Source organism: Corvus moneduloides, chromosome Z (genome assembly GCF_009650955.1).
Source record: "Corvus moneduloides isolate bCorMon1 chromosome Z, bCorMon1.pri, whole genome shotgun sequence".
Taxonomy (NCBI): Eukaryota; Metazoa; Chordata; class Aves; order Passeriformes; family Corvidae; genus Corvus; species Corvus moneduloides.
Genome location: NC_045511.1, coordinates 68,767,329 through 68,791,779, shown reverse-complemented (window position 1 = coordinate 68,791,779; position 24,451 = coordinate 68,767,329). Strand labels below are relative to the sequence as shown.

Below are 24,451 nucleotides of genomic sequence, written 5' to 3'. Positions count from 1 at the left end.
TGAACCATGATTGTTTTATTGTTATGCATTAAACTGCAAGTCAATAATGGCCTGTCACGTCCAATATGCTCTGTCCAGAAAATCTCTGGTCCCACATTTGAGTTTTCTGTTATAGGTGGCTGCCCTTCCATCTCTATCGCTCTACGTACAGCTGTAGTAGGCATTGCAACAGCGGTGGCTAGTTGTGTTCCTGCAGGAACAACTAAAGGAGGTTGAGCCAGAATTGTAAGCTCTTCATGATAATTTGCTGAGACAATTGTTGGATAAACCACGAGACCTATGATGCGACATGCATCTTTTCCCATAATTAAAAAGTCCTGCTTTTCTTCAGACGTCCCAGTAACCCCTGTGGGTATCAGGTAGTGGGAACTATTCATAAAGCATATCAATTTGCAGGCTGCCAAGGTACAGAATGCTCCAGGGGGCAGGAGGTTTGAGTCACTCGGGAGGTATTTGACCATTCTGCTAACTGTGTGTGACTTTGGTCTCCGGAGGATGGGAGCTCTGGGTGATGGACTGCTGCTATTTGTTTCATCGCGCGGAGAGGCATCACACTCAAAAATTCGTTTCCCGGCAAGAGATTCCCATCTGCATCATATCTAGAGCGACATCTGTTAGCATAGTGTCTTCCCTTTCTACATCTCGGACAACGAAGTGGTATCATTGGAATCTCTCCAAGCCCTGGACAATTTCTCATTAAATGTCCAGGCTTGCCACATCGAAAGCACACTCCTTCATCTATATTAGCTCGTGGCATTGCTCGAGAATTGCTTATAGCAAGAGCATTAAGTGCTGTTACAAGTCTTTTATCCAACACCTCAGCTTGAGCAGAAAGCCTTTTGTCCATCATCTCAGCCTGGCTGGTAATAGCTCTTTCCAGTTTTTCTCCTAATGAATCAGTTTGGATGACAGCTGTATGCTGTGCATTACCAACTTTACTGCATGCTTCACCCCTGGTAAAGCTCTAATAGTTCGCTGACACTCCTCATTAGCATTAACATAAGCAAGATTCCGTAATAAAATTGGACAAGCAACATCATCCTCACATTGTCTCTCCAAAGCCTGGGTCAGCCGATCAATGAAAGAAGAAAAGGTCTCAGTAGGACCCTGCTTGATTTGTATATAGGCACCTTGTGGAGAACCCACAGGCTCAATTTGCAAAAGTGCCCTTTTAGCTGCTTCTTTGAGGTCAGCAAGGACTGCCCTTGCCAGATCTGCTTGATCTTCTGGCCTGTCATGAGGTGGATCTCCTGCCAATTGTGCAAGTGTCAGAGCTGCATTAGGACCTCCTGCGTAATTCTCTATCAGTTTTCCAAGAAGTCTACGCCACTTTAAATCACACAGTAAATACTGTGAATCAGTTAAAAGCATGGAAGCAATATTTTTACAGTCAAAAGGTGTTAAGTCCACATGATCTAAAGTTGCTTTTAACAGCTGTTTAAAGTAGGGAGATTCCAAACCACTCTCCTTTATCGCTCTCCTTAAATCCTTAATGTCATCATGTGCCAGAGCTTCCCATCTCGGGTTTGCTCCTCCTCTCCCATACCTCACCGGCAATGCTAACAACGATTTATGAGCTGGGACAAGATCATCCTCTTTAGATACCTCCCGATGTATAACATTCCAATTTGTTAAAACAGGCTTTTCTTTTAGATTTATTTCTCTCTGCTTATCGGCAGAGGAAAGCCTATTCATATCTCGAAGGCTTAAATTAGATTCATCCACTGATTCATTTACTGATGGTAAACACTCATTCTGAGTTTGCACATCTGCTGTGCTACCGGCAACCCTCTGAGCTGTCATGGGGGCATCCATCTTTGCTTTCATCACTTCCGAAGATGTCATTTCCTGAGATGTAATTTCCGGGGCCTCCCGCCCTCTGGCACTATACGTCACTTCCGAGGGCTCCCCCCTCTTTTCTTCACCACCCCCCCTTTCGGGTGCAATATCACAAGCGGCCGGAGGGGGTGACTGCGAGGGAGCCCATGGCGCAGTTAAAATTTCGGAGCCGCCATTAATCACCGAGTTGTTCAACAATTCTATCACCACCCGGCAAGCAGGGATTAACATAGCTGCCGCCTTATCGCGTCTTGAAGCAAGATCATAAAGTCTAGTTGCAATATCATCCCAAACTGATTTAGTAAGAAGAAGGTCAAAATCAACGTCAGGGCAATTACAGAAAACCCAAAGCAATAAATCTTTCACTTCTTTGCTGGGAAGAGGCTCAGAATGTAACTTCAGCAAGGCATCTAACTTATTATAAACATCCCTTTGTTCTTTTGAAATATTTTCACCCATCTCTTAACCTCCCCGGCCCCTGCCTCCACTCAACGTTGAAGACAGTTCTCCTACCGGTGTGCTTTGGAGAAATCGGCCCGCGACCCTCCGTTTAAGCTTCCTTTCAGCTTCAGCTCTCGCCGGATCACCCTTCGTTTCAGGGTTCGGCTAACTCACGTCGACCGGGGGAATCCTCTTCATCCTACTCCGACCTCTGCGCTGTAAATCCGACGCACACCGGGCACCACTTGTCCGTTTCCCGCGCTTCACGTGTCGGAGGAAAATAACTTTAAGGGATGGGACTATGCAATTACACTAATTTATTGTTTAAAATAACAAACGCATCAGTCGAGGCGTGAGATTTTACAACACCTCCGAGTAATGGCGACTAGTCACAAGATTAAGGGTTACATCGTAATTTATAACTTTCTAATCCAATAGATACTTAAAACGACACTTTGTTTTAGATTAATGACCTATCACCTGTGGCACTTCTCACTGCAATGCAGCTATGTCTTGACCAATAACTTCTCATGTCACGTACACGCAGATGTCTCTCTTATACCATCTACATTCTTAACTTAAACTATATAAAACCACACTATTATATTTTAAAACCCTTCACCAAAACACCCAGTGTACAATTTTACTTATAATGATAGGAACACAAGTTTGTAATCCTTTTGCTTAAAGTCCACAAATCTCTGTCAATTAAGCCAGACCTAGTCTCTTCCAGGGTTGTAAATCAAAGCTTCCTTTAATTGCAGGAGTTTCTACTCCTCTGTCTCCCACAGAATTAAAGCATCCGTTGTCAGTATTTAGGATAAAGAAAATGCAAATATTTGCAAAAGGATCAAGTGAAGAAACGAAGAAACAAAGCAGAGTTTATTCTATTAAAGCTAGGAATAAAAGTCTGCCTGCTTATGCATCCAACTGCTTTCCAGGTATGCACCTGCCAGGGATTTTACCTTTCTGTATACTGTAGGTCTCAGGCTAAAACCATAAATGGTCAAACCAAACCAAAACAAACTAACCAACCAAACAAGAAAACTCCACAAAAATCCCCAAGCCAACCCAAAACTACACTAAACTAAACTGAACTAAACTAAACTAACAACAACAAAAAAACCCCAAACATCAACCTCCCCCCCACCAAACCAAATCAAAAGTAGGTGGAGAATCCTGTTTCCATAATGTCTCTCCTTTGACACAAGACAGTTTAGATTTCTTTTGAAATGTAAAGGAAAACATACATTCTAGGTAGCAAGATTCAATTCCCACCTGAATAAATAAGAAAGAAGGACATCTTAGTGTGGGGAGAATCTGTCCCTTACTCGTAAGCAAAAAAATTGGTACCTTACTTTCCTGGACACATCACTTCTGTTTATGGTATTACAGTCACTCCTGATTCGGCCAAATAACAGCTCCTTGTCTGCCGAGGAATACAGCCATGATTCTCAGGTATTTCAGTGTGTGGAGATAAGCAGGTGAAAAGGAGCACAGGCCATCTCCTCTGAGCTCCTGCTGTTTATGGGAACAGATACGGGCCTTGGGGATGTGAAAAATGAGGTTCGCTCTTAGTAAAATTTTAAGAAAAGTTTAATAAAAGGGACAGTTAGGAGACAACAGCAAAAAGGGTACTACGGCCGGGTGCTTTGGCAGAGATCCAAAGGCACACACCTCTACATCCAAAAGATAGTCTTTAAAAGTACATCTCTTGTTGCATATTCATCACAATCATGCATGATTCATAAATTCTTTGGAGTTTCTGTGTATCATCCCATCAGCCTTATCTTCCTCCTTGGCTCCATTCCATCTCTGCTCTCTCTGGGTTCGGGTCTTCTTCTTTCTCTGATAAGATACTCCAGGAATGTGAAGGCTTTCTCTGCCTATCTTTTCTAAATTGACTACATAAACAATAGACATTCTGTATCATGTATTACATTACAGAACCTAGATAAAATTTTTCTATCATTAAGGAACATGAAAAAAGCCAACATCACAACACATTCATAATATTCCTGGGAAGGAATTGTGTGCACAGACACAGTAGGATTGCTTCTGTCTTCTGTAATTACTCCAATCAGATGATGGCCAGAGCTTTTAAGCAAAAAGCACCGTGACAGAATAATTTACAATATTCCCCAAACTACCCCTGTGGTTTTGATTTTCTTGCTGATTAGGTTCAGCGTCTGGCCTCAAGAAATCAGTCCAAAAAGAACAGGCGAACCTCAGCTTGCAAGTCAGAGTGCCAGTCTTCCAGCTGCCATTTATGCAGTATGTGCAAACAGCTTTTCAACATATTTGCAAAAAAATCTATTAATTCTTTCTGTACCTATCCAGAACCTGACTGTTGGGGTTTTAGGAGTTCTCCCTCTGTTCTTTTTTTCTCTTGAAGAATTTTCCCCATACAGGTTGCCAGGGGGACAAATTACTTGGTGCTTAAGAAAAACAAAAGACCTGGCCACAGTGGGAGGAGTCCGTCTGGCTACTCTCTTTCAGCTGGGCTTGTGGGCTGACTTCTGCTTCTTCGGCTGCCTTCCTTCTACCGGAGAAACCCCGGGATCCCAAGCCCACCTTCCCTGCCCCGCTGGGAGCCGGGCTGCAGCCGCCCTGCCCCCGCCGTTGCTTGGAGCCTTCGCTGCTGTGTAGCCCCGCACGCCCTGCCTGCCCGGACCTCCAGGGGGTTCCCCGCTTGGATACATCTCGTCTGCCACACAGGATTTGTGCTCGTCCCTGCTGTTCCAGCCTGCTGTTCCCGAGGGTCCGGCCGGACACCAGGATCGGCTGCCCAGGGGTTTGTGAAGCCTTTGTCCCATCCCTTCCCGGGATCCCAGGCCGCCATTGCCGCGTGCTCCCCGAGCTCGCTCCGGAGCACCCCCTGCAGCCGCGGGGGAACCATCGCACCTGCCCTGCTCACCGGGAGCCGCCAGCGCCCCTGCCGGCTGCGAGCGGAACTGCACCCGAGGGGAAAGGGCCCGACAGCCGAGAGGGCTGGGGCTGGGTTTGTGATTGCTGTTACTGCCACAGTTGTTGTTGTTTTGTTTGACTGGTTTTATACATATATATAAAGTACATATATATATATAAAGTATATATATATATAGTAAAGAACTGTTATTCCTATTTCCCACATCTTTGCCTAAAGGCCCTTGATTTCAAAATTATAATAACTCAGAGGGAAAGGGGTTATAGCTGCCACTTCAAGGGAGGCTTCTGCCTTCCTTAGCAGACACCTGTCTTTCAAAACCAAGACACTCCTCTTTTTATTTTGATTGGAAATCAAAATATGATTCTTTCCTGGACAGGGAAGTAAGAACCAGCTGCAAATACAGGCTACAGGTGTGAATCTATACTGCAGGAACTGAGCTGTAGCTCAGAATTAGAGGCAAGAAGTGGTGCCATGGCGAATGTGAACATTCAGTGCTGACACAGGAGCCTTTTGCAATGCCCTACCAGCCCATGGTTCACATTGCTATAAACTCTCTATCTGGTGTTACAAAGAGTGTAGAAGAGCTGACTATAAGTAAGAAAAATAGCCATAATGCTCATTTTGTTAATATGGTGAACGATGACTATCTAATATTACAGACCTCATAGAACTGAGTATTCAGATTTCCACTTAGTACATGCTGGCAGTTTTACTTTGAAGTCAACAGGTCTGTGTAAGTCAAAGTATCAATACAAATTAATTTGTTCTATGATCTAACTAAAAACGTCTCATTGTCTGATAAGTTTAGTAGACATTTGCAAGGTCAGCAATCCACAGCTTATCTTTTCATTTTTTCTTTAGTGTCTGCTCTGCAGAAAATGTTTTAGCGAGTAATCAGTTTGGGTGTAATTAAAATGCCAGTACATTTCGTATAGCCATTTTGGTATCAGAACAAAGCCATAAGACTGCACAGCCTTCTAAAATACCTTTAAAAATAAATTTTTAAATCAACAGCCTGAATAGGGCTCAGATTAAAACCTCTATCAAATCTCAACTCCACTGGAAGATTCCCTTCCTTGTCACCCTGTGAATAAGCTCTACATTCACTTTCTGAATTGTCCATTGTTTTTTCAAGATGGAAAGTCCTTTTATGGTGGTTTTGTTATGGTTAGGAATTGGGGAAGGGTCTCCCTTCATCAACTCCACACTGCAGTGCCTTTGGAATACGGCCCACCGGCCGTTTTTTGCTCAGCCATGGTACTTCTACGTGAGGCAGAAAGTTCAGCAGCATTTCCAGCCAAAAGCCCATGAGGAGTGGGGCAGCCAGAGCATCCTGTGCAGATACAGGCCTGCAGCTGTGACTCGAGAGGGTTTTGGTTCCTGCCCAGCGCAGCGGGTGCGTCTCCTGTGTGACTGCCCCCCTTCCCAGGTGCCCATGGATAGCAGGTACGAGGCTCTGCAGGGGGAACGGAACAGGGTGGGGATGTCTGCTGGCAGTAGAGTGCAGGGGAGAGCAAACAGTCCAGGATGTTCCTGGAGTGTGGGACAGAGAGCTGCTGACACAGCTGGTGACTGAGCCAGTGAGGGAAGGCACTGCTGGACCTGCTGTTTGTGAAGGGAGAAGGGCTGGTGGGTGACAGGAGGGTCAGAGGTGGCCTTGGGCTCGGTGATCACGAGATGCGTGTGTTTGATTGCCAGAGAAGGAAGGAGAGGTGTTGGGAAAAGGTTTTCCTGTAACAAATTGTGAATTCCTTAAGCTTTAACAGACAGTGCTTAGTCCTGTATTCCCCCACACCAGTGATTAATGTGTGCAAGTGGGTAACTTAGCCTTGAGAATAAAGAGAGGGGGCCTGCTAAGAAGACAGCTGCAATGCATTCAAGGGGAAGAAAGTGGTTTTAGGAGGCTCTTGAGCACAGAAGGAGAATTTGCAGAACAGCCACCAGAGGCCCTCAAGAGACCCCTCCTCTCAATGTCAGTAATTTTGGGGAAGTGATTTAAATATGTAAAATACGTCAAATACTTTGTGGGAACGTTTAGCCTGTGAGTTTGAGCAAAGTAATGAATATGTCTTAGTTCCATGGATACAAACGAGTAGGTGAGATTGCTGGTTGTGCCCGTGTTAGCAAAGTGATTCCTCATGCACCTGAAATAAAGTAATGCCTCCTTTCTGACGCTGAGATGGCAGCAGGGATCAGGCCCTGCTTGGTAACTTCCATTTTGGTCATTTCTATTGAAGAATAAAGAAAGGTTGAAATGAAACCTTTCCCTGCTGTTTCCATCTGGTTTACCTTTTGGGCGGCCAAAGCTCTCTACCCCAGGTGGCCTGGGTGTGTGCAGGGAAATGCAGCCTCCCCAAGCCCCTTGGTTTTCCCACAAGTCGTCATGACTCGTTCCCAGGTGTGCCCAGCTCTGGCAGGAGAGAGAGCCCACAGTGCAGTGGGCACCGTGCCCTGCCCAGCCAGGGCTCTCTGGCACAGAGCAGCAGCAGCGCCAGCTCCTGCCTTGGCTCCACCTGGGAGCCAGCAGCCTCTGGAAATCAGCACTGCCAGTCGCGTTCCCAGCTTGGAGCAGCTGCTGCTGGTGGGCAAACCCTGCCAGTTCTGCTTCCAAAGAGACACAAAGGCAGAGGTAGAGATGTACATGCAGAGGAGCCCAGGGCATGTCCAATAAATGTGCAAATATGTGGGGCGATTTGTTAGGAATTATTTCAGCTCTTATGCCCATAGTGCCTTCCCTCCTGGATCTGTGCAATGCTTTGGGCCATTTTCTTGGCCTGGTTTCCTTTGCTTTGGTCGCATCTCAGTGTGCACTTGGGGTACAGGCTGTAGGTGCTTGGGGCACTCTTTGAGTTCTCTTGGGCCCCTTGAACAACAGGCTTTGGCCCATGAGGGGAATTTGTGCTGCTTTGACAGAGGAGAACTTCCCAGGCTATTTGGTGTTTGCTGCAGGGAAGCTTGGGTTGCTTTGCATAAAGACACAGACCAACGCGGAGCAGCTGCTTTGTGATGTCAGGGCATGGTTGCCACGTAGTCGTGGTGTCCTCAGAAGGTTGCCTTGGTGCATGGAAGGCCTCAGTGCCAGAGCAGCTCTTGGGCTTGCTCAGAGCAGGAGCATCCTCCTGGTTGAGGCCTTGGCAGGGGGCAGCTGCACCCTGACAGGAGCCTTGGTTTTTGTTGTGTTAGAGCACAGTCTGCAAACTTGCACAGCAGTGCTCAAGCCATGGCGACACTCGCTGCTGCAGTTTGCACTGTGTATGGCATTGGTTATTCTGGATATTACCTGGCTAACCTGGCACGTAAGTAGAGGTTTTCCCTGGGTGGTAGCTTAATCTGGCTTTTGTATCTCTTCATGCTCTTTCTTAGTAACTGAGTTGACTTTGAAACAAAAACACCATTAGGATGTCACTGGTTTGGTAAAGCTCCTGTCAACACGTTCAGCTAAAAAGGGGGTATCTGTAGCCAGGGGGGCGTGGGCAGCACTTGCAAGGGAACCTCCAGGGGTTCCCTTCCCTCCAGGGCAGGGTCTGTGGCAGCAGAGTCTGTCATTTCCTCAGTGTGCTGGGTCAAGCAGGACAACTTTGAAAAGGCAGATTGGGAGACCTTCTCAGAAGGCCTTCTAAAGACTTTGTGGTTCTCCCTGGAATTCAGGGAAAACTTCTTTTATTCTAAATTTTGTCATTAAAAGATTTGACTAACTTGACCCTTTACTGAGTGCTGAAATAGTGATTCCGTTTGCAACGAAGTGCAAACTCCAAAACAGTGAGTGTCTGCTCCTGAACCCCAGAGCTGCTCCTGAGCTGTTTCACAGTAGAGCTGCCACAGCTCAGGGGGATTTGGGGGAAGCTTTTCTGGGCAACTGTTTTCAGCATCTTAATGGGAATTGGTGCATGCAACTTATTTTAAAAATAAGGTACCCGAAAGAGAAGAGAACAAAAGCTGCTTTAACTGCTGGGCAGAACAGAAGCATTGAGTGTGAAAGAACAATCTGCATTTTCTTGACCAAGTTTGTATTTGTTTACTGGCAAAACAGGCCAAAGCGTAGGCACAACCAAGAATATTGTCCTGTTCTCTTGCTGGCTGTGTGAAAGAATTGTGTCTCCTGGAGGGATGCTGTGAAAGGAAAATACTCTCTCTTGGGGTTGACTTGTTCTGGGGGGTTCACCAGCACAGGCAGTTTTCTCACAGCACCTCGTTCCTTTTCCCTTGCCCACTGCAGGTCACCTGACCCATGTATTCAGAGGTGGCGATCCCAAGGTGAGAGAGAAAGGAACCTTTGATGTTCCTGGCATTTAAGAATTGTGGAGCAAGCTGTGAGCTTGGTCTGTGGCAGTAGAGTGAGGAGGGCCAGCTGTGTAGGCTGAGAGAAAATCCATTTCCATGTCTGCAGCAGCAGTAGCAAAGACATCGCTGGCTGTTTCCTAGTTCTGCATTTCAGAGCTTTTAAAGAATTAAAAGCCCAGATTTGCAGAGAGAACGTTGCTTCCTGACAGTAGCCAGGGTGGAACATCTAATTCAGAGCAATATGCCCATTTTAATTTAGTTGGATTAATTTAGTTTAGAATCCCCTTGCTATCAAAGGTTATGATTTCTCCTTAGTAGAGCTGGCTGTAGAGCTGAATAGGAATAAGGTTATAAAATGATAGGTCACTGCCTGTCCCTCACGCTCCTGCCTGTCCACAGGGCACAGAACTAACAGCAGACTCTCCTCTGGCTCCCTCTGCTCCTGGAGAAGAGGCCGAAGAGGAGCAAAATGACCACAACCCTCCAGCTGTGATCACACCACAGCCTGAACTTTCCAAGACAGTAAGTGCCAGTTCTGGTTGGTGCTGTCTTTAGAGGAAATCAGAGCTGCAAGTTTCTGACCAGCCAGCACTTGCTGCTGGTGGCTGAGGATGCTGAGTGCTGGAGTCCTGCCAGGACCTAGCGATTCCCCCCAGCCAGTGACAGCTGGAAAACGGCCTTTGACCTGTCATGCTCAGGCCCCAGCTTGCTGGGATTCCAATAGGGGCCAGCCTGAGTCATGAAGGCTCCCCTGTCCCCACGGGAGGGAGCGCTCCAAAGACACCGCTCTCAGCCTTGCCACACACGTAGGGGACACGGTGGCCTGGAGAGATGTGTCCCACTCCACAGGCTGGCCAAGTGCTGCAGGCACAAAAAGTGTTGATTTGTCCACACAAGCTCTTTGGGGTGGCTTGTCCCAAAGGGCTTCTCGGGTGGGCTTACCTGGGAGTATTTCAGAGACACACTGGGGACATGGAATTGCTGCCTGAAGTCCAGGATTTCGGTGCCTTTGTTGCCAGGTTGTTCTTTCTCCTCTTCAGGCAGAGCAGGCAGGAGCAGAGCTGACAGGGGCTCGGAGTGTGCTGTGGTTTTGCTTTTGATAAGCTGCAAAGAGATGATTGTGTTGTCCATGACCCGTGTGGGGCCACTCTTCTCCCGTGTGGCAAAAGAAACAGACTGCATAGTTCTGAACCCTTCTTCTGGGGCAAAACCCAGAGGCTGCATGTTTCTGCTGATACTTTCTGTTGTGAAGTCTGCAGCTTTGAAAACTCCACTGGAGTCTGGAGGCCGGGGTGAAGCTGCAGGTCCTTGTCTGCTGTCTTGTAGTGAGTGCTAAGAACAGGAAGGACATCTTGAAATTCTTGATGCTGTCTTTTAAGACAAATGTGCAACTTTGTGCCTGAGGAGCTGCCTGGGAGGAAAGGACCCAGGGGTGCTGGTCAACAGCAGCTGACATGAGCCAGCTGTGCCCCGGTGGCCAAGAGGCCAAGGGCATGCTGGCCTGTGTCAGCAATAGTGGGGCAGCAGGAGCAGGGCAGTGACCGTCCCCCTGTGCTGGGCACTGCTGAGGCCGCAGCTCGAGTGCTGTGTCCAGTTCTGGGCCCCTGTGAAGCAGAATGACATTGAGGGGCTGGAGCAGGTCCAGAGAAGGGCAAGGGAACTGGGGAAGGGTGTGGAGCACAAGTCCCATGAGGAGGCACTGAGGGAGCTTTAGGAGAATTTAGGAGAAGGGAGGTTCATGAAGGACCTTCAGCTACACTTCCATAAATCCCTACATGACAGTGCTCACCACAAGGGCCATTTCCCTGCCAAGCATCCCCTGACTGCATCCAAGTGCTTTAGACACTGGAGTAGGTGATACTTTCATCTTTTTGTTTATTTATTTGTTTGTTTGCTAGAAGGAGAGGCCCTGTGTCATTTCTCTTTCTCCAGTGAGCAAAGGTGCTTTTGCTCAACCTTTCCTGCCCTTTTCCAGCACTGGAAGAGATTCTGCTAGAATGTTAGTTTGCGGTTCTGGAAGATGCAGTGTTTTTGCATGAGAACACGTAATTTGGGGCAGGGACGTTGGTGCAGAAGGAGCTGTTCTGGTGGCCGGCCAGCCAGCAGGGCCTTGCACATCACTTTCAGGTTAACAGCGCCCGTGCCTTTTGGCAGCCCGGGGGATCAGTATCTGTTGCATTCCAGGTATGGGAGTTTAGCAGGAAATCAAGGCCCCTGCATTCCAGGGTCCTCAGAGGTCAGAGGGGCTGTGAGGGGCCAGGCTTCATTTCTGATTGCAGCCACTTTAGCACCGTCAGTCTGGTCGAGTCCAAGAGAAGAACTTGCCCCAGCACAGATGCACAAAGAGTGCAGTTCCCAGTGCAGGGCCCTGGGTCTGATTGTGTTCCATAAGGACCTTCCTGCTCCAGGTTCCCCAAGAGTGTGGTTTATTGAAGCAACAGGAGAGCAAGTTCAGGATTGCTGCTGATCAGGGCACTGGCTACCGAGTGTTGATGTGTGCAGTGATGGAAAGTATAGGAAAAGAGAGATGATAACAGTGAGATAGATCTATCTATCTATCGATCTATTGATCTGTCTATCTATCGATCTATCGATCTGTCTATCTATCTATCTACCTACATGAATCTTCCTGGTTTTGCTCCAAGGCAGCTGGAGGTGCAAAGCTCACCTAAAGGCACCCCTTGAGAGGAGGAGGAGAGACTCCTTCCATTGATTGATCCTGAGCAGGCAGAGATGTTTCCCCCTCCAGAGATGGTTGTTTTTTCCCCTCAGAGGTGTTTTCCTCCTCCAGCCTTTTCCGCCCTGAAACCCCCTGTTTATCCTTTAAATTTTGGCCTGTCCTAAGGGACTGGAACAATCTCATGCTCTAGGTGGTGTTTGGGGACTCTGGTCATACATGTATTACATGACACATGGTTTCCTTCATTGGCATCCGGAAAGGTTTGTAAATTAATTTGTTAATGGGACCTTGTGAGGGTCTCTGGTACAGCCAGTCAGAATTCTCAGTTGACAAAAGAGGGAGGAGAATAAACACCTTGGTCCTCCTCCATATACTGAGGTGGCCATAGAGGCCCTCTGACCTCCTCTGGAGGGTCTTTGTGCGCATCCTCATCTCCTGAATAATCCAAGAGTGTAGATGTCAGAAAGGCAGGAATGGCAGTGCAGGCCTGAAGAGAACATGAACTCCAGAAGTGTCTCTCACAAGGAGCAAGCTCACACAGGAAGCCACCTGCAGAGCCAGGGTGGGGCTGTGGGACAGGGCTGGGTGTCAGTCACTTCTGAACACAAACAGGACACGGCAGAAGAGGAGCAAGGTCCTCAGCAGAGCCTTGAGAAAGGCCCCACGTTCCCTGTCAGCTTCAGTCCCAGAGGGACCCTGACTGTACTGCCACTGTCACTTTGGAATCTGTGCCTTCCCACGGGCAGGGAATGACCCAGGAGAGCAGCAGTACATTGCTTTGGGAATGTGTGAGCCCATCAGTCTCTGAGTCCTGCCCCACAAATGTTTTATGGGAAGTTGAAACCCATCTTCTCTTGCTTTCTGTGCAGCTCCTTCTAGAGAAAGAGCATGAACAGATTGCTCTATCAGAGATGCCGTGCCAGACTCGGGGAGAGCTGTTCCCAGCCCGAGAGCAGCTGGAGCAGCTCAGGCAGCAGGTGGAAGAGCCACAAGAGAATGGCCAAGTAAGCCTGACTAGCCAGGTGGCAGAGTGAAGGGCAGGAACAGGGGCATAAAATGGAGCTCTTGGGATGGAGGAGACCAGGAGTCCCACAGGCACTGAAAGCACAGAGCCTTGTAATCTGCACAGACCAGCACTGGGATGGGAGGGTTCCAATGGAAGCAGAGCTGGGTGGGGAAGCAGAAAGAAGTGGCTGAATGAATGTGATTTTGAGGCCGAAAGAGGAAAAAGCTGAGCCTGATGCCAGCTCCCAGTCACTTGCTCTGCATTTGTGTGCACAGGACATCAAGGCAGAGCCACAAGCAGAGCTGCCCGAAGCCCAGAGTGACATCAAGGCAGTGAAGAGGAGGCACGAAGAAGACATCAGAAGAATTCAAGAGCACTGGAATCTCCATCGGCAGAGGGGCGATCTACAAAACCAGGTGAGTAGAAGAGTGGCAGCCACTCCACTCGTGAAACTTGCTCTCGCTTGTTCTTCACAGAAAGTGGAGGACAGCCTGCAGGCAGAGTTGCAGACAAATAAGGCTAGGATCAAGCCAAGGGAGAAGAGGCTGGAGGAAGGAATGAAAATCATCAAAGAGCTTAATCACCTGCTTCAGGAGAAGGAGGTTCTACAAAAGCAAGTGAGTGCAACAGCGAGAGCTGCTGCAGTCACCGAACCGGTGGCTTCTGCCCTTCTTGCCTCTCCTCTGCAGAGCAGCAGGCAAGGGGGTGATGCCTCTGAGTGCCCTCCTGCTGTGGCCTCTATCACAGCCACTCTGAAGGACACGTCCTGGGCTGCTGAATCTCAGCTGCTGCCCTGGACAGTGGGACTAGTCCTTTGGCCTGTTGGCCGGCAGTCATCCGAATGGATTCCTGCTGGCCTGTTCCTGCTCTCCTTGTTTCTTGAGGTGTTTCTGCAGCTCAACTTGGTGACCCAGATAGATTTTGAATTCTGTATCCTTTTTGAATCTGGCCCTCTCCTGTTCTCTCCCTTTCCTCACAGTCTGTGACCCATGGCTGACAGCGACAAGCTGTACTGTCTGACTGCTTTGTTCTGTTTGACTTGAGGTGGAAGTGTTGACATCTCACCTGGCAGCCTGTGAAGACTTCCAGCAAGTGATTGGCCACAAAGAGCCCCAAGGCTGGCGTGAGGCACAGGACCTGTCCCAACCAGAGGTGCTAAAGGTTGAGCACATCCTGAAGATGGTGGTGGAAAAGAGGATCCAATGGGAGGAGGTAGAACATTAGAACAAGGAACTGCAAGTGTGTCTGCAGCCCTTGGAGGGGGAAAGGAGTCCTTGGGAGGAAGTGGAGCAGTCACTGTGGCAGTCATCCTTCAGAAAATCCATGAAAATGGAACATGAAATTGACCATGAACTCGAGTAAAATCAGCCTTTGGTTTTGACCCTTCTGGTTTCAGAAGTGGACATCCAAAGAAACCCATTTAAGAGCTCTAAAAGTGGCTGACAGCACCTTCCTAAGGGCTTGCATTTGAAATGTGATCCCAGGGCAGTCTCTGCCAGCCACAGTTTCTGACACAAACTCATTTCTTGTCTCAGATCTACACAGGCTCTGTCACTGAACCTGCTGCAGCAGCAGCGTCATCTAAAGGAGCCTTTGCTCCCCAACCTGAGAAGTGGAGCCCAGGCAGTTTGCTCAGCTCCAGTGTGGTCACAGCTGCTCAGCAACAGGAGAACAAGGACAAGTACCTGGAGCTACTGAGTACGTCTTGTGTATTTCTTGGGTGAGGGACAGTGTTTTGTGTGCATGTGCCAGCACAGCTGTACCAAATGTTCCTCCTGGAGCATGTGGTTGTGGGGACATTGAGGACTCCCCACAGGAACTGCTGTGCTTCGAGGCAGCGAGGGAGTGCTCTGGGTGTTCCTGCTGCCTCTGAGGGCAGCTCGGACTGCCTTGGGTTTGCCTGAGCTTCCCTCTCCGCTAAAGGCAGAAGCAGGGACTGTTCCTGGATCAGCAGAAGGCTGTGACTGCTGGAGTTCTACCCTTTGGCACAACCCTGTGCAGGCCACTCTCCAGGAAAACACATCAAGCCCTTTGTGCTTTTGCAGCACAACCTATTTAATCTGCTTCTTGCCCATAATAGCTGCCAGTGCTGTGCTCTCAGATAAGGCCTGGTGGGGCTGAGAACAGAGCCCAATTGACTCTGTGTCTACCATCACCTGTTGGGACAAAAAGGCCATTGATGTGCACCTCGGTGTGTCTGATTTCAAAGCCAATCCTGTCGTGCCCTGAATGGGGGCAACAGCTTGTAACAGGGCTCGGTCTGGCTGTGGCTTCTTCCCAGTGCTTGTCAGTGCTCATCCTTGGGCTTTCCCAGCCTTGGTACCTGCCCTGCCCCTGACGGCCGGTGCGACTGCAGAGGCTGGAGCCTTCCTTAGCTGGGAGAGTCCTGCTGCTGCCCGGCCGCTGCAGCGCGGAGCTGCCGGGAGGCAGCAGCCCCTCGTCCGGGCCGGCTTCTGCATCGCACGGCCTGGACTCACGAGAGGGTCAGCATCTCCTCGGGGCAGCTGTCCGTGCCACGCCGGCGCCTGAGGAGCACTGCTGTCCTTGCTGCCCATGGCCGCTGTGCCGAGCTGGGAAGACGGGGACGTGTGCGGAGCTGAGAGGGCGAGTCCAATGCGAGCGACTGAGCCGCGCAGTCAGGGTGAAGAGAAGCAGTGTGGTTCTTCACATGGGGCACGGCAAGGGCGTCTTTGAGCTCAGCCTGCCCATAAAGGCTGAGGGTCCTGATGCTGAAAGCCCCGCTGCTATTGCTTATAGCATGAGCTGCTCTGCTTTACAAAGAGAAAGGCGTTCTTCTGGCAAACTGCTGGAAGGTGGAGAAGATGCCCTCCCCTCCTGGCAACACTTGGCAATATTCCTTCCTGTCTTAAAAATGTCACTTGTTCATAGGAATTGATTCTAGAACCCAAGGTGCATTTAATCTTGGGAAATATGAAACCTTTCGTTGAATCTCACAGTGCTTATTCCCAAGAAAAGAAAGCCGCTGTTAGTTCCAGCTCTCCTTAGTGCTTACAGATGACAACTCACCTGCCTTGGTACCTGTTCTCTTCTGGTCTCTGTCTCCTCTGAATGTGGCTAGTTTCCTGGCAAGAGATCTCTCCAAAGAACTGTAGAAAATCTGTGCCAGCCATCTGTGCTGCCGAGCTGCCTGTCTTGGTGCTGCTGCTGTTGTTGCTGTTGTTACCCAGCTGACCACAAGGGGCTCAGAGCCCCGGGCAGCGGGGCTGCCTTTTGTATCTCCTGGAAGGTGGCATCTCTGCTTTCAAGTGAGCACCTTGCATTTTGTTCCTCTCAGGGAAAATGGTGAGCATGGAAAATCCGGTGACGAAATACATTGAACTGGAAAATATCGGCAGCGGGTGAGTCCAACCACAGTTACTTCTACAAAATCATGGGCCAGGAGTTTTGCTGGTGGAATATCTACCAAATGTGAAGTCAGGCAAGCTGCAAACATGTTCAGACACTGGCGTTAGATTGTCCCATCTCTCAGTGCTGGTCAGAATGTGTAAGTGTGGTCAGAAGGCGTTGTCAAAGACATCTCCATGCTGCCAAGGTCTTGCCTGCAGCAAGGAACAGGAGCTGGAAGATCTCCTGGTCTCTCAACTGTGGGACACCTGTGTGTTAATTTCCTTAGCATTTTTGTATGTCTCAAAATCATATGGCCACACTAATGAAAGGAGAAGAATCTTGCTTGCCTGAAAGAGCAACCTACCCCCTGGGAGCTGTCAGATAACAGCTCTCAGGAACAGTTCTTTCCAAGAGTTTGTTGAAGGAAATACTCAGTGGTCAGGATTAGAACCACACCGTTCAGAAACTGAAACCCGAGATGAAAGAATAAGCTCTCTTTTTGAGCTGAGGCACTAAAGCCCAAAGCTTCAGGAACAGGCCCAGTGCCCACACACTTGAGAGGAAAAGGCATCATCGCCTTCTGGCAGATCCTTCCTGCACCCTGCAGGTTTTAGGCACTTACAGCAGAGATCTCCCATCTGGGCTGGCTTTCACTCCAAGGGCTAAACAGCTTCTCCTTTCTTTGCTGCTGTTTTGTTTCTAGGACTTTCGGAGAGGTTTGTAGAGCACTCGACAGTGCCACAGGAGGAGAGGTAAATGTCAACAGCCCCTGCAGATTCTGCAGCTCTCGAGGGCTTTCCCCTCTGGTGTGAGTTGTGGCTGGAGCTTTGGGTCACCGGGAGAGCTGTGCTGCAAAGGCACAGGAAGCGCAGACGGGTGCCAGCCTGCAAAATGCATTTGGGACAGTCTTTGTCCTTCTCAGCTGCCAGAAGGAAGGCAAGGAGGGCGGCGGTCCCTTTCGGAGAAGGACGCGCTCACTTGCTCTCAATGGCTAAAACAAAGGTGGTGCCTTAGAGCATCTCACTGCTCTTTGAGGCTACAGCTTCAGTGTCCTGAATTCTCATTTCTGGCTGCCAGCAAATACATCTGAATCTTACTGGTAGTTCCTTAGCAACCTGCAGTGCTGCGCTTGGGAAGTGCACCTAGGGAGGGATGTGCAAGGTGTCCCTAAAAGCCCCTAAGCCCTGCTGTTATAGCCCAGGATGTATCCATAGAGTACCAAGGCTTGGATTACTTCTTTGGATCCCTGACAGCAGCAGAGAGTGTGGGCAGAGCTTTGTGGGTGATAGTTGAGACACCATTGTTACCAAGTGGACAGGACAAAACGTCAGTGGCCACATGTCCTGTTTCTGGCCCCAAGGGAGCGGAGAAATGGGCTGTTGGAATGTCACTTCCTAATTCCTCCTGTGTCTAATCACAAGGCACTTTGGCACAGCTCGGCTGTGTCATTCCAAAATCACTCGCTCCATGTGCCACCAACTTCTCAAGGTACGGATTTTCCATGTCATTTTAGGTGGCCATAAAGAAAATAAATCTTCGAGGACCAAGGAGGAAGGAAGTAACTGGAAATGAACTCATGGTCATGAAAATGAATAAGAACCCCAACACTGTGAACTATTTAGACAGGTGAGTGGTTGTGGTTTTATCCCATGAATGTTGGTTCGCGTACTCAAGCATGCGAGGTTAAAAACCCACTTGGGTTGATATGCGGGAAAGACTCCACTACTGGAATAAGGAGGAAAGTAGGTACGTTTATTCCAGCGCTGGGACGCATGGGGGATAATTCCTCCAAAGTCATGCGTGCTGACAGCTGCATTCAGCCTGGTACGTATCGGGTTACAAGTCCCATAGTCATTGAGTTTCCCAATACACCTATACATATTCATTGCCTAGCCCTGCCCAGCCTCGCCTCGTATTACAATGAGCCCAAAAGTCATTTACATCCGCGTTGCGCTTGCGCAGTGTTGTCTGGTGGTCGTGGGCAGGGGTGTCCAGGATGAAGGAAAGAGTCTTCCTCAGATGAAGTAGAGAGTCTTCCTCATTCTGAACTTTTCATCTTGCTTCCCTGCACATGTTCGAAAACAGGATCTTTGGTCACGATTCCTTCCCTTTATCAATAGTCTTATATCTTCTCGTTCTGCTTTGGTAGGCACAGTAAGTGTCGAGCAAGCGGTATGCATTGCTTTTAACAAGCAGCTTCTTAGCAAATCATTTAACCTCTGCTTCCCTTCCTCCCCCTGATTCAGGGTCACTGGCAGAAAATAGAGCTGTTAATTATTGGTTAATTATCATTTCTCTACTCATCTCCAATGGATGGGAAGAGAGTGCATTTTGTCTGCATTAATCTTCCCTGGCACACTTAGTTTGAAGTTTGTTCAAAAACCTGGATCAGCACTATCTTACTAAATCAATAGCCTTGAAGTTCACTGCCTCCATGCTGTTTTGGGGCTTGATTTTTTCAAGTGTTTTAAGTGCTGATGAACCATCCTGGAGAGGATTTCCCTGGGATTGTTGCCCCTCTTTTCCATTGCTGTGCATGCCAGGAAGACTAGGTGCTTATTTCCAGAAACACCATGCGTGACAGGTTTTTTATCTGGGCTGTTACGAAACTGCATTTTTCACTTGCTGGCTATCAAGGACATCTCCTTTTTCACAGCTGTGCCTTTCTCCTTGAGACTGCACAGGTTGCAAACACTGCACAGCCTAGAGGGAACGTCTACTCCTTTTGTTCTGTCCTCGTTTCAAAGGGACCCAGAAACAAGAATCAACCATTGTCTTTTCCAAACAGCAACGTAGCCATGTATGTTCATCTCCACGCCCTTGTTTCCTTCCTTCAGCTACCTTGTGGATGAGGAACTCTGGCTGGTGATGGAGTACATGGACGGAGGCACTCTGAGCAATGTCATCAGCAAGACCTACCTGTGTGAAGACGAGATGGCAACCATCAGTCGAGAGGTCAGGGATCCCACCTGTGCTTCCTTCCGAGGGCTTGGGCAGGATTGTCTGGGAAACAGGGGCTCAGAACAGCAGAGACTTCATGTGCCAAGCTTTGTTTCTGTGTTGCTGCTATGCTATGGAGAAGCAAGAGCATCTCAAGTGAACTGTGTGGCAGTGTGCGTGCACTCACTGTACTCAGTTCTTGTATTCTTATCTCCTGCTGTTGTATTCTTGCTCTGTCTCTTGTATTTGTATTTGCTGTTCTCCACCTTGCCTCTCTAAATGTTTGCCTGGAGCCTGTCTGCACTGCATTCCCTGCCTGTAAAAGCAAAGGTGCTGGTGGCAGGATTTGAAACTAATGGCAAAGAAAAAGAGAGACTCCTTTCTCACAGTCCTCAGCTGAAAAGGATAGTAGTGCACCCAAAATGCTGTTTGCTTCTGAAAGGTGACTCATGGGATACTTCCAAGTCTATGCTGAGGCTAGCAAGAAAACCTTTGCCATGCAGCCCCCCACCCAAAAGTGATCCACTTCACACCAAAGGGAAGGACTTTTTCTTTCATGGCAAACCCTCGTTTGTCCTCTGGATGGAGAGAGCACATCCACTGCAGCAGCAGTCATTGGGGCTGGTTTGCAGGGGACAGTCTAGAACAGCAATTCCCATTGCTCTTTCAAAAGCTGACATGCCTTCCCTTAGAAAGGTAGTGTTGGAGCAGCAAGCTCTTCCTCTCGATGGCTCCGTGTTCTGCCATTACTCCCCATTCCCCTGGAAAGGGAATCTTTTAGAGCTGTTTCCTTTCTTGTGTGCTGAAATCACATCACTAATTTTTGCCCTCCTGTTTCTGTTTTCTCTCTCAGTGCCTGAAAGGACTGGATTTTCTTCATTCAAACCACATGATCCACCAACATGTGAAGAGCTGCAACATCCTTCTCGGAACCGACGGCTCTGTCAAGCTGGGTCGGTATATTCTCGGTCAGGCACGGCGTTCCGGGGATGTGGGGTTTGGGGCTGCTTTTGAGTGACTGCCAGTTCCCCCAAAGTGGTGCTGGTGGCAGTGCAGGGACCCCTGCCGTGAGCTGAGGGCACAGTTGCAACGTGCACAGAGGTATCACAAGGAACAAGCAGTCAAGAGTGGCATAGGTTTGTGTGCGTCCCTTCCAGAGGGAGGGAGCTACAATCCAAAGCTTCAGGAAAATAAAGGCCACTGCTGGGGGCAGTGTAAAAAATGTGGGTTTTTTTGAAGTGGCCAATTCCATCTTTCCTTGGCTAAAGCCCTGCGGAGATAGAGCACGGACGGTTTTCCAGCAGATTACACAGTGCATTCTGAGACTGAGAGTGGGGAATTCTTTTGCTTGGTTTCCTAATTTGAGCTGGTTTTCACAGTCTTTTGTTTTCTCCTCAGCTGATTTTGGCCTCTCTGCTCAGCTCACCCCTGAGCAGAGTAGACAGAGATCAGTGGCCAGGATTTCTGGGTGGATGGCACCTGAAATCGTGACAGGTCAACCATACGGCCCCAAAGCGGACATATGGTCTTTTGGCATAGTGGGAATCGAAATGGTGGAACGGGAAGCTCCTCACTGGAATGGAGATCCTGTCTCGGTAAGGAGCCAATACTCACTGATCCCTCTGTCTTTCTCACCTGTCCCACGTTCTGTTTGCAACTGGGCAAAATCCCATTGCCATCTGCTGGCACTGCTTCCACCAAGGTCCCCTTCTAAAAATGGCCCTGCAGCACATCAGCATCTGCTGTAGTTTTGCTTGCATCAGAAGGGAAGTGGCAAGCAGCCAGTTCAGAAACCTGCCATTTTGGCCTTCAGCCATGCCTGACGTTTCTCATGTGCTTTTTGAACACTCTTGGAGCTCTGTCTCTGAAGGACAAGAGTTTTTCAAGTGGAGAGTTCAGCAGTGTGATAAATATCCTTTGAAATGGAGGCTGGACCTTCCCAGTTTCAATTTTATAGAAAAAGATAAAAGGAGAACAGAAAGAGAAAGGAAAAAGAAAAAAGACGAGAAAAAACCAGCAAAGCAAACCCCAAGCAGTGCTTCTTGCTTCTTCCTTTATTAGCCATCAATTTTCCTCCAAGCTGTAGCATCTTTTCCAAATCCTGTGGGTCTTTGAAACTTTCAGGCTTCCAAATCATCTGTACGTTCATGTGTCTGGGTGGCCTGGATAAGTTCAGCATGTCTTTTTCTCAGACTGCAGTTAGAATTGTATGCCAAACCCTTGGTGTTTGTTGGTACATTAAAGAGCTTGCAGCCAGGTGACTGGGGCTGGGACCCAAGGTCTGTGGTTGACGCCGGTGCCGTGTTCCTTTACCGCAGGAGCAGGGACGTCCCTGGGTTGCAGAGTTATAATGACAGGGAGGGCTCCAGCTCCCCACCGTGTCCAGTGGCTGAGCTCAGCTGCAGAGGGACAGGATAAAACCCCCTTTGTGACCTCTGGTGGTGTGGGAAAAGCGAAGGAAATTTTCCTCTGGGCTGAAGAGGATGATAACAAAGTCTCTTTGGTCACCATCTATTTCAGTGCCACCAGCACAGAGCTGTTACTATTGTGGCGGGCGTTTTCATGGAGACTCCTAGGCCTCTTTCCATTGTTATTTCCGTCTATTTTAGATGGATTCTGCGTCTGCATTTTTTTCAAGAAGAGAACAAAAAACTTGATGATTTTTGTTGTATGGAAGCTGTGCTTAATGGACCAACAAGCACTGCAGAGATGCCTTTCATGTAATAATCCTTGGAGATGGTACAGATAGAGCAAACTCCCTCTTCAAATAGCCTGTCAAGCTGGTGTCAATCCTCAGAGAAGCAAAACGTGCTTTTGCTGATGTAGTTCCCACTAGCTAGGTCAGCCAATGAAATCAGCTGCCAAGGCAAGATCCGCTGGATGTCGGAAAAGCTGTGGCTGCTTTGGGGTTTGGCTTTTCTGTTGGTATAGGAAAGTCATCTCTGCCCATCTGCCAGGGCAGGAACTGCCACTGCAATGGGCTCTGGGAGAGCATTTACAGATACTTGAAAGAAGCAGGTGGAGCCTCGTGTTTCCTTTTTCTCCAGCCTCAACTCCTGATAGCCACAGGAGGGAGACCAAAGCTGCAGGAGCCCAACCTATTCTCGCCTTTGCTGCGTGGCTTCCTGAGCTGCTGCCTGCAGACAAACGAGGAGCGGCGCTGGTCTGCCAAGGAGCTCCTGCAGGTAAAATGCGAAGGGGCTGCAGGTGAAACAGTGTCCAAGGGATGGGCTCCTCCTCCACTGAAGCCCAAGGCATCAGACAACCCCCTGCCCCTCCCCTCCACCCTTGGTGCTTTTCTAATGAAAATGGTGTGGAATCCTCGACTGGGCTGGGCTGCCAGGGACCCATAGAGGTCGTCTGGTCCAAGTGCCCTGCGATGACCAGGGACATCTTTAAAGAGATCAGAGGTTGCTCAGGGCCACATCCCACCTGACCTGGAATGTTTCCAGGGATGGGGCACCTACCAGCTCTCGGGGCAACCTGTGCCAGTGTTGCACCATGCTCCGAGTAAAACAAGTTCTTCCTTACACCCAACCTGACTTGATCCCCATTATATACTATAAATATTACCCCATGTCCTACTGCAACTAGCCCTGTTAAAAAAAGTGTCCCCCACTTCCTCAGAAGCCCCTTTGAAGTACTGGAACGTGGCAATAAAGTCTCCCTGGGGGCTGTTCTTCTCCAGGCTGAATTACTCCAGGTCTCTCAGCTGGTCCTCAGAGGAGAGGTGCTCCATCCTCTGATTGTTTCTGTCGCCCTGTATTGTAATTTGGTGGGGTATTCAGTCTTACCTGATGGCAAAAGAACTGAGCTAGAGCAATGCGGGGTACAGAGGCGTGAAATGGTGGTGGGGGAACCCAAGGAAACCAGTCCCAGCCCAGCAGTCAGAGATTTGGCTGTGAGGAGCTCGCTGTGAGCCTCTGAGGGACCCTGGTTTGTGCCCCCTGCCCCACTCCTAGGGGTTTCTGCCACCCACAAAAGGACAGCTGAGATGGATTTGTCCCAGCCCCACCTGCTGCCTGGCATGGTCAAGCAGACGGGAACTGCCCCAGGGTTACCGCCAGGCTGAGTGGCAGAGAGGGAGCTGCAGGACCCAGTGCCACTCAGCTGTCCCTGCTGGGAAGGCAGGTGCCATCCAGCACAGGAGGGGGAGGGGATGGAAAGGCAGACACTGCTCTGTCTCCCTGCGGAAATTAGCACAGTGCCTTTCTTTCAAAGAGAGGGACCTATGTGAGGCTTTGAAGTTTCCTGAAAGGAAGAAACCCCGGGGACAGAAAGCACCATTTCTAGAGCACTGGCAGGGCAAAAATGCCAGCAAGATGAAGACACCTGGATGAATGGATAGGTGGGATTCTGGGCCAGGTTGGCCTGTGATGGCAAGGTCCTGCACATGAAAATGGAGGTGCAGATGGTCCCGTCAGTCCTCTTTCTGCGTCTTTCTAGGAACCTGAGGAATCCTGATTGAGCCTGTGAAGCACTGAGCTTGGGAAGTCATGGTTCATTGGGTTTTTTTGTTTTGTTTCCTTTGGGCAGCACCCATTTGTAGCATCAGCTGAGCCTGTATCCAGCCTGGTGCCACTGCTCATTGCAGTGAAGAAGAGGAAGGAGGAGACAAGAATGTGATAATCACGTCAGACCTGTTTACTCCACAACCAGCTTAGAATAGGATTGTAGAGTAGGATTGTCAAGTAGGATTGTCAAGTAGGATTGTAGAATAGGATTGTAGTGTAGGATTGCAGAGCAGGATTGCATATAAATAAAGTTTCTGAAACCTCAACTCACCTTGAAGATTCCCTTCCTTCTCAGCCTGTGAATAAGCTTGATGTTTCCTTCTGAATTGTCAGTTGTTTCTTAAAGGTGGAAAGGGACACTTATGGCTTCTTTGGTGTGGTTTGTAAGTGGGGCAGGCTCTTCTTCATTCATCCTCTCCACACCACACTGCCTTTGGAATACGACGCACTGGCCGGTTTTTGCCCAGCCATGG

The 24,451-nt window shown here is 49.0% G+C and overlaps 2 protein-coding genes across 4 annotated transcripts in view; one reads left to right on the top strand and one right to left on the bottom strand.

The window, feature by feature from the left end:
• LOC116437867 (T-cell activation Rho GTPase-activating protein-like) overlaps positions 1 to 24,451 on the bottom strand; it is a 633,784-nt gene that overhangs the window by 15,368 nt on the left and 593,965 nt on the right. The gene's annotated exons all lie outside the window — the stretch shown is intronic.
• LOC116437865 (serine/threonine-protein kinase PAK 3-like) lies at positions 12,213 to 24,248 on the top strand. Of its 3 annotated transcripts, XM_032096164.1 has the most exons (13): positions 12,213 to 12,244; positions 13,040 to 13,174; positions 13,452 to 13,793; positions 14,221 to 14,388; positions 14,712 to 14,874; positions 16,472 to 16,535; positions 17,228 to 17,276; positions 18,038 to 18,150; positions 19,362 to 19,479; positions 20,318 to 20,417; positions 20,863 to 21,059; positions 22,512 to 22,649; positions 24,001 to 24,248. In XM_032096164.1, exons 1-13 carry the CDS (start codon positions 12,224 to 12,226, stop codon positions 24,088 to 24,090), a joined length of 1,698 nt encoding a protein of 565 aa, XP_031952055.1. In that variant the 5' UTR covers positions 12,213 to 12,223; the 3' UTR covers positions 24,091 to 24,248. The 3 variants fall into 3 exon arrangements, with proteins under 3 accessions (XP_031952055.1, XP_031952054.1, XP_031952057.1); XM_032096163.1 differs by lacking the exon at positions 12,213 to 12,244 and having other exon boundaries at positions 12,425 to 13,174; XM_032096166.1 differs by lacking the exons at positions 12,213 to 12,244; positions 14,712 to 14,874; positions 16,472 to 16,535; positions 17,228 to 17,276 and having other exon boundaries at positions 12,430 to 13,174.